We start from the raw sequence: 10,000 nt of genomic DNA, 5'->3' as shown, positions 1-10,000 counted from the left end.
TCGGCGCAAACGGAGGAGACGGTTTGTCACACACAGAGTTGTCTGCAGAGGGAACGCAGGAACTGCAGCGCAGATCCGTCTAATAATTGAGGAAGCATTTCACTCACGCACGCACCCTCTCAGCCGATGGATCAATAGCATCGGTCAAATGATTGATTCGAGATTAGGATATGGTGGTCTGCTAGGAATTGCTTTAAATGACTAAATGACTAAGACAAAAACATGTGTCTAAGGGGACTGCCAGGCACCTAGCCTGGGGAATTCTTCATCAGAATTAACTCTAGCTGACCAGACTTGTGGTAAAGTCTTGAAGACACTTTGCCACTTGTCCTGGTGGTTCATTCCGATGATGTCAGGAAAAGGTGTTTCTAAAAGTCCAGTGATACTCACTGAAGTTCAGAGGTGTGAGCTGATGTTAAACCACCGGAATAGCGATAGTATGAAGCCGCTATAATTTACACCATTGAGCCATTTATAATTCATGATGTATTTATTTGTAATAAATGGTTCCGATGTGGTTTGCCCCACAGAAGATTAAATGTTGTGTAATGTTCCACCACTTAGCCAAAAAGATGAAGTCCCTCATTCGAAACTTCTTTAAGATTTCAGTACAAGTGCCGTCACCTTGACTCACTCCTACTTGTCACTGAACGCACTTGGCTTTAAAAATCTATCTTAGTGGATGTGGGGGAAAGCTTTGAAAAGCACAGCTGGGAATAGCGCATTAATCCAGAAACTGGAATGTATTGACTTTTCTTAGGAATCAGGGCCAAAGAGGAGACCAAGCAAGTTCTTCCAAGTCTCCCCATAGTTTGTTCTATAGGATAATAATCCCCTCAAGAAAGTGCTCAGCTGTAGTTTTAGGAGCGTTTGAATTTTAATTATGACCCACTTTAACTTTATGACCCACACAACTACATATGTTAAACAAGCTGTATAAGACTTAGAGAGGGAGCGAGAGAGAGAGAGAGAGAGAGAGAGCGTGACAGAGAAATAGAGAAAGAGATAGAGAGAGATAGAGTGAGTGAGTGATAGAGCGCACGAGCAAGAGATAGAGAGAGCGAGAGAGAGAGAGAGAGAGAGAGAGAGCGAGAGAGAGAGACGCACTAAAATCTGCTTCCAGACTGAATGCATTAGAGCAGTGGTGTAAATGCTACCCAGAAATGACACTTCAGTAAAAGCAGAAGTCCTCCATCAAAATTTTACTAGAGCAAAAAAAAAAACCTCTCAATCAAATGCCACTCAATAAAAGTTTTAAAAAATCTGCTTTTAAAAGTACTCAATTCTTTTTTCATAATGTTATCCAAACATGGCAGTAGTTTGTTACATACAAAATGATACGGATAACATAAGTTTATTAACAGTTGTTTGTTATACACTGGTTAAAATAGTACTACTTATGCAAGTACTCATCATAAGTCACTTTTACGATCAGCCTTCACCACAAAAGCAGTAGCTACATATTCCTGCTAGCTGCCTAATATTATATATCGGCTCTGATTTAGCCGCCTGCTTGCTGAGATTTCCTACTCACACTGACATGTACGTAAGTCACTACATGTCATACTGCACTGTGAATTTCACCCACATATGTTCAAATACTTGGAGATGATGCTCAGGTAGCATAAAAGTACATAAATACAGGATTTGGACTTTGTAACTGTTCCCTAGTGCACTGGACAACTATACGTTTCCCTCCCCCTCTCAAACCCACGTGCTTGAGCAAGTCCAGTTGCTTTGAAGCGACATGCGTTTCTTTATATAGGTGAGCGAGGTGGTTTTGTGTAATGGAGCCGGCCTGTGGCATACATCTCCACGCTGGGTCCATGACCAACTGATGAATCATTTATGGCTGTGTAATACCTCAGAGAGTCCTTGTGGTGTCCGCTGGTAATTGTAGTTCACTGACCTCAGGACACCAGTCACAGTAAGATTAAAGACTCAGTAATCCAGAGGAAATCATTTCTTATGAATATTCTGAGGTTGCCCATATTTTGAGGTTGCCAATGAGATGCCTGAACTGTGCATTAATTCTCTCTCTCTCTCTCTCTCTCACACACACACACACACACACACACACACACACACACACACACACACACACACACACAATAACTTAAGCTGATGCATGCATACTGTCACCATACCATGCATGCTTTGCTGAAGCCAATTACTGCTGCAACTCGCAGGCCACAATGTGTCCTTGTGGTTTAAACACACCACTATATTCTAAGTCACCAGTCCAGCCTGTTGGCTGGAGGTCAGACTCATTAAAGACCGCCGTTTACAGTCTAAGCATGTGTGGCCTTCTAACCCAGCACTTCCTCCCTTTGCAAAATAAAGCACTCCATCAGTCCTGAACCGGAGACTGCCGAGCATCTGAAAGCACCCCGTTCCTGTAGAATAGAAAGCAGGAGCTTCCGCAAAAGCTCTGGAGATATCAGCCAGGATTCGACAGCAGGAGTCCTGGCACAGACGGGAGCCAGGCAGTTATGCCAGAATTCCAGGGCAAAGGTGCTCCCGAGGGCTCATCCCAGACCTATGCTGGTGCATCTCGCCTTAGCAGTTAGCCGACAGCAGTGTCCAAGGCCGCTGCTTGTTGTCAAGGTAACCCCCCCCCCCCCCAGCGACATTTAAGGAAAATCAAGTGTGTTCTAAACAAAATGCCCTATGCTCCAAGCCCTCCACATGCCCTCTAGAGGTTTTCCCTTAGCAGGGCACGGCGCTGAGTGCATTATTTCCGACCGCATTCCTTGGCCGAGGACGACGCTTCCTCCGCTCGGCTCGGCAGGCCGTCCCGGGAGCTGCTCCGAAGCACGCGTTCCACATGCCACAGTCGCTGTCAGGGAATTGCCTTTAATAAAAGGGTCCATTGCTCCTTTTATGGGTATCTAAATATATTAAGCGGAATTACGGCGCCTGTTTCCCTGTGACAGACCCAGCCTTGACCACGCTGTGAATCATTACGGATCAGCTCACTGCAGCTATGCTAATCAAAGTTTGCTCTAGTGGAAAAAGAATTTTTTCTGGGCCGGTCTCGGGCCAAACTTTTTTTTTCGGGCGATTTTAATAGATGCTGCCACGGCAACTACTCATCTTATTACGGCTGAGTCGATGGTTTGTGTCTTTTTACAGCGTCATGCTAATCCCGCTGAGGCTAGTGCTCCCCTCTGCTGGGGATTTGAGCTGCTCTGTATTTCAGGCTTTATAAATATGTTCATGGTGATTGCCCCTCTGCCCAGTCTCTGTGGGATTTTTGCGTTGTTTCTTTAAGACCTGTTTTAATAAATCTGTCTGGGGAGAGGGTTGGGGGGGGGGACGTGTTGCATTGTTGGGTCGCTGTAAAACATAAAACCGGGAAGGTCACCGTGCAGCTCTGCTCACAGCAAACTGACATCCAAATTGTAAATCATAGCCCTTCACATACTCCAAACGTCAGTACCATGTACAGCGGTTTACACCACGCTCCAAACCCTAGGACCATAGACAGCAGCTAGCATCGCATTCCCAATTTCAGGACCATGGACAGTGCCGAACACCACACTGACTCAAAGAACAAACAAATCGATCCAGCTTTGGCAACAACTTATTCAGCATACTTAATACGCACAACATAAGTAATGAGACGTGGAAAAGGGATTCAGGAGAGCGCAGGCTCTGGAGATGAAGTCCCTCTCCTCTCCCTTATGCCATCTGGTAATGGGTTTACATATAGATTCCACTCTGCATGGTCTAACAAACCCTAAATGCAATCAATTTAATGGTCCATTAGTAGTATAGAATATATGGGATAGATCTAGGTGTAATGGACCTACACAAGATACCTACCGGACATCAGCATCACGTTAATTCCTCTTCTCTGGTATGACTTTGCTTAAGCCACTGAAACCAGTGAAAGAAGCAACTGAAAGGTATTTGTAATGAGAAGGCAGGATGAAAGTGCTGTAAGGTTGTCTGTGATTTTTTGCATGTGGGTATTTTAATATCTCTCTCCAAATATTACACTTTCTATACATTTTAATTAAAACGTGTATGATTAAGTTTATTAATCTGAATGATTTATTCTTTCATCTTTCAAAGTGTTACTTTTTTAAAAATTTGTATTTATTTGATTTCTTCCCAGAGGTCGCAGAGGTCACAGAGGTTACAGAGCCTTAGTTAAGACCCCACAGTGCTTTAGAATTGTCATAGCAAAAGAAAATCTTGGTGACACTTTGAGTGGCTCTCTTTAGTTTAAATAAACACTCAACAGACTCAACAGGAGTGAAGCATTTGAATACATTCAGTAGATTAATTACTGAATAAATTCAGTAGATTTTAGTTAACTGTGTTTAATTGTTTATTATCTGAGGAATTCGGTAGTTTTTCAGACATTTCCAAGTTCATATCTGTTGATATTAACCTGAGAGGTCACTGAACAAGTAACATATACAATAAACATCATCTTAGCATACTCGACAAACCTGACATGCTATTGACAGCATTATATAAGTGGATTTTCACTGGATTTTGGTTATGGTTGGGGTCAGGATTAGGGTCAAGCTGAGAATCTCTCTCTCTTTCACACACACACACACGCACGCACGCGCGCGCGCACACACACACACACACACCCACACACGCAAGCGCATGCACACACACGCGCGCACACACGCACACACACGCGCACCCACCCACACACGCACACTCACACACACACACACACCCACACACACCCACAAACACACACACCCCCCCACACAAACACACACCCACACACACTCATACACACACCCACACCCACACACACTCATACACACACTCACACACTCATACACACACTCACACACCCACACCCACTCATACACACACCCACACCCACACCCACTCATACACACACTCACACACCCACACCCACACACACTCATACACACACCCACACACACCCACACTCATACACACACTCACACACACACCCACACCCACACCCACTCATACACACACACCCACACCCACACCCACTCATACACACACACCCACACCCACACCCACTCATACACACACTCACACACCCACACACACTCATACACACACTCACACACCCACACCCACACCCACTCATACACACACTCACACACCCACAGCCACACCCACTCATACACACACTCACACACCCACAGCCACACCCACTCATACACACACTCACACACCCACACCCACACCCACTCATACACACACTCACACACCCACACCCACACACACTCATACACACACTCACACACCCACACCCACACCCACTCATACACACACTCACACACCCACAGCCACACCCACTCATACACACACTCACACACCCACACCCACACCCACTCATACACACACTCACACACCCACACCCACACCCACTCATACACACACTCACACACCCACACCCACACACACTCATACACACACTCACACACCCACACCCACACCCACTCATACACACACTCACACACCCACACCCACACCCACTCATACACACACTCACACACCCACACCCACACCCACTCATACACACACTCACACACCCACACACCCACACACTCGTTCCCTCTCTCTCTCGCTCTCTATGCCCCCCCCCCCCCCCCACCCCCCTTGCATTGCTAAGGGGAAGAGAGTAGTACATTTGTCATTTAATGGTGAAAATCACTGAGAAACGCAGCATAGGGCAACACAGGCGGTAAATCTAAAAATGAAGAGTGGGACTGGGGGGTGGTGCTGTGAGGCCGCGCCGGACGGTTCGCAGTTCTCATTTCGCATTTGCATCAGATGTGAAGCCTGCAGAAGTTTAGCTGTATTACATTTATTGTTCCACCAGTTCATTACAACGAATGCCTGTCCAGTGTGAAAGAGAAGAGAGCAAGACAAGGAGAATGCACTCGCCATCAAATAAAGGAAATCCTCAGTGCATTACAAACCCCTTCAAATCTACTTGCTCTCTTCCAATATCCCCCACTATCTCTCTCTCCCTCTGTCTGTCTGTCTGTCTCTCCCTCTGTCTCTCCCTCTGTCTGTCTGTCTCTCTCTCTGTCTGTCTGTCTCTCTCACATAGTACGGGTAATCTCCCACTGCTTACATCTAATAGCAAAATCTAATCTGCTTTTTTCTTCCAATTCACATGCTCTCTCTTGATCTAAATCCCTCTCTCTCTCTCTCTCTCTCTCTCGTTCTTTACCACAGCATATGCATCACCCTTCACTACCCTAATCTAATAGCAATATACATTAACAAAAAAAAACAAAACTTTGAAACAAACATTAATTTAATAATATATCTCCCTACATGGTGTTATTTGCAAACATTGAAGGTGATCAAAAACACTGAAATGATCAAAGTCTTTAGATATTTTTGTTCTTTTTAAAAGGAGGAAAAGGGATTGGGGGGGTGGGGGCACAGAATCCTATTTGCACCGAGAGCCATCACTGATTAGAGTCTTTATTCCTCCTCTCATCAGACCCAGTAAAAGGCAATCAAGAGAGACAGATAAGGTGAGAGGAACAGAAGATAAAAGAATGGAGCCGAGAGAAGGAGCGAGACAGCTAGAGCTCGGCCGCGCGAGAGTGAGGGAGCGCGAGCGTGAGGGAGCGCGAGCGTCCTCCTTTTCCTGGTAGGACGAGGACCAGGACGAGGCGAGGAGGACGGTACTGGCCATTCTCCTCGCACGCTTTGATCTCAGAGAGAGACTCCACTGTTTTTCGCGCACGCGCTCGCACTCGCACCCACGTGCAAGCGTGGTGAGGAAAGGCGGGTTCGTGTCCCCAGGCCACGCCCACCCCCTATGAGCTCATGAATATTCCACCATCTCATCTCATTAATGCTCTTAATATTCACTGACCCTCTCCCCTTAAAACTGTAGTAGCGTCCATCACTATTTTCATGCACACAAACAGTTACGCACTTCGGCGCCTATGCTCAGGTCCCAGATGCTGACTGGTTGCCCTGAGACTGTTATCTCTGTTTTACCCAAACTCGCCATTCTTTTGATTGAGACGATTTGGTGGACTTACCCTTTCATCCTTGACACTTTCAGCAAATTAAAATGAAGTCAAGGGCCATCATGTCTAACTGAGGACTCTCCTGGGTGCCGTACTCCAAGGCCTGGCTGTGATTGAGCTGGTCTTTTTTTCCCCAAGTTAAACAGGAAATATAATTACTCACACTTACACATGCCTTTGTTTGCGTGGCCTGGAGATAAACTGAGGAACGTTGTCAACAGTGCGTGTGTATCATTAGAGTCTGAGTAATCGTGAAATGAAATATTTTAACTGAGAATTTCTCACTTTTTTGGGGGGGAGGAAAAGTGGCAGTAGAAGGGAATTAAAACGAGCCTTGAAGAAACTGCACAGGTGAGCAATAACTAACAAACTAATACTGTCTGGGAATAAGATGCGATTCCTCAGCAGGAGCCATAGCTGACTGTGGATGTACGGCCCTCGTGAGAAAAACCACAGGCTTGCTTGGGACTGTCATATTTAACCGCGGTTATGGTAGCTTAGTCTAAAACAGACACATAAACCATCCAGAGACATAGTTTATGCTTGAACAATCTAATGTTACATTTGGGTGAAGTACAAAACAAAATGAAAGCCGTAAAAAAAATAAAAATAAATAAATCTCGTTTGGAACGTATGACTTACTTGGGACCCTGTTGATGGCTTTCAGAGGGCGCAGTACACGGACTGTCCTGATGGCGGTCAGATTGATGTTCTGGAGGTCCAGAGAATATTCCACAACCCTGAGGAGGAGTTAAGAGACGTGTGATTACCAACACAGTTCAAGCTTGTGCTACCGGAAAAAAAGTAAGATGGCGTAAACGAGGTAAGTAGACAAGGTTGGCATACCCAAAGGCTCTATTTAAGGGCCTTTTTTCTTGCAGTCTGTACACTTGAACGATACTTAAGCAAGTTAACAAATGCCGCTCAAGAGCTTAACGGGTTCTAGCTTGAATCCTAAAGTGAGTAATAAAGTAGCTTTTAAGGAGACATATTATGAAAGATTCACTTTCGGGGCACCTGCCCGGCCCCTGCCCCGCCTCCGCACCTCCCTGCCCCGCCCCTGCCCCGCCTCCGCACCTCCATTACCCCGCCCCTGCCCCTCCCTTGCCCCGCCCCTATGGCACAAAATTATGTGTTTTGATTAAGACGACAAAATTGTCCGGGATTCCTCTCTCAGTATGTGCTTTGATTACTTCAGCCAGTACTGACAAAATCTCTCCAGTACTGACAAAGTCTGCCAGTGTGTGTATATCCAGTATGGAAGAATTCAATCAATTTCAGGAGGGGTTTCTCATGGTGAAGTCTAGATTCAGGTGAGCATTGCAAAACCAATAGAAATTGAAAAACGCAGCCAACCTGACCATCTACAGGAAGTTCTTGCTCACTATCTGACTTCATTTCCTTTGGCACATTGGGATATGACACTGCAGTGAGGAGTGGAACATGTAAAACATGAAACAGAAATTAGCCTCCGTGAGCGTACAGAATCCCATGAATACTGTAAGGCACCTCATGTATCAAATCCCAGCTCAGCCCAACATTGCTGCGCAGTTGCACACCTAATGCAGACACATATATGCACGGATCTGCATGCAGAGTTCCTTTGAAGGTCTCGGTAATGCATATATTATCTAAGATTCACCTCCAGCAGCATAACCGAATACAGCACAGGGCCCAGTCCCACGAGAGCGTGCACTGCAGGAGCCTGTGGATTCGTGCAGCAGGCAGAGAAAGGTGGTGCATCGGGTGCCTCCCGCCGGACGTCAGGTAAGAGACGCGGTTCAAAGAAAACGGCTCTGTCCATTTTAGCCCAGTCTCACAGCGATTTCCAGACACACTCCAGGCGCCATCAGTGGACCAGACAATCCCATGAGGGGCATGGACGAGGCCGACGTGAGCCGCAGACGTAGCGTGCTGCCAGGCTGGGAGGCGCGGCCGTGCTGGGTGCTGTCGGCAGTCTGCTTAGGCATTCGGAGATCACAAAGGCACTCAGGAGTGCCGAGACTGCATCGTTCAATCCCTGTGTGTGTGTGTGGGTGTGTGTGTGCTCACTGACACTCCATTTACGCAACTAGTTTCAGGTGAAGCCTGAGCAGATGCCACTAGATTGCTGTTCCTAATTTGGGTCTCTACCAAACGGGGCGTAAATATTTGAGGTGACACTCTGACCCGAACTGAGATTCGGGGGAAGGGGGGAGGGGCTCGTTTCTGGAACTTTCCAGACACTCACAGCAGACTGAAGGCTGTTTTTCTCCTCTTGCGGTATTTCCCTGCGTCTGAATAAATAACACACCGGCGCTGTTTCATCCGCGGTGTGCTTCTTCGGGAGCTGTGGTTGGAGGGTTTTGCTAATTGTTCCACTGTTGCGATTTTGTTGCAACAAGACCTTTAAATATTCGATGTCAGGATGTGCAAGGGAGCTTGCAATGTACTGCTTTTGAAAAACAGTGCGAATATATATTCCCGGCTGTACCCTGTGGTTTTAAAAATAAATATAGCATAAAAAGGTGATAATAAGGACAACATAGGCAACATATTTATTCACGTGCACAAGAAAGAGCACTGTGAGGTGGTGCACTGAAAAGTGAAACCAAGCTCACGCTGAGGCTGGCACTGATCCAGGCGCTGTCGGGGACGCCCTCCACGCTCAGCTCAGACGGACAGCCACTCACTGGCTCTCACGTAAAAGCACTGCTTATAAGTGCACTAACTGCACGCATATGGCAAGGCGGAGCAAATCACATTCCCACGCTCACACACTTACGCACGCACGCCCGCCCGCGCGGGCTCTTGCACTCACGCGCACGCCCGCCCACGTGGGCTCGCTCTCACTTCGGCCCCAGACTGCTAACGATGAGCTGAAAACCGTCGTTTTCCCGACTGGTAGGAAAGGTAAGCGATCGCGTCTGGTTTCGGGTGCGTCGGCGTTCTTGACTAACTGTGCCCGCCGAAGGCAGAAGCGTCGGTATTCTAGACCAAACACA

The 10,000-nt window shown here is 46.8% G+C and overlaps 1 protein-coding gene across 2 annotated transcripts in view; it reads right to left on the bottom strand.

The window, feature by feature from the left end:
* Positions 1-10,000, bottom strand: part of LOC113580342 (voltage-dependent T-type calcium channel subunit alpha-1I-like) — a 120,695-nt gene that overhangs the window by 56,368 nt on the left and 54,327 nt on the right. For both annotated transcript variants that reach the window (XM_035532706.1, XM_035532711.1), the window contains exon 5: positions 7,659-7,756. In XM_035532706.1, coding sequence (XP_035388599.1) covers positions 7,659-7,756 — 98 coding nt within the window. The remainder of the gene's footprint in view (positions 1-7,658; positions 7,757-10,000) is intronic.

This window comes from Electrophorus electricus, chromosome 1 (assembly GCF_013358815.1).
Source record: "Electrophorus electricus isolate fEleEle1 chromosome 1, fEleEle1.pri, whole genome shotgun sequence".
In the NCBI taxonomy this organism is placed as follows: Eukaryota; Metazoa; Chordata; class Actinopteri; order Gymnotiformes; family Gymnotidae; genus Electrophorus; species Electrophorus electricus.
This window is presented reverse-complemented; position numbering and strand designations above follow the sequence as displayed.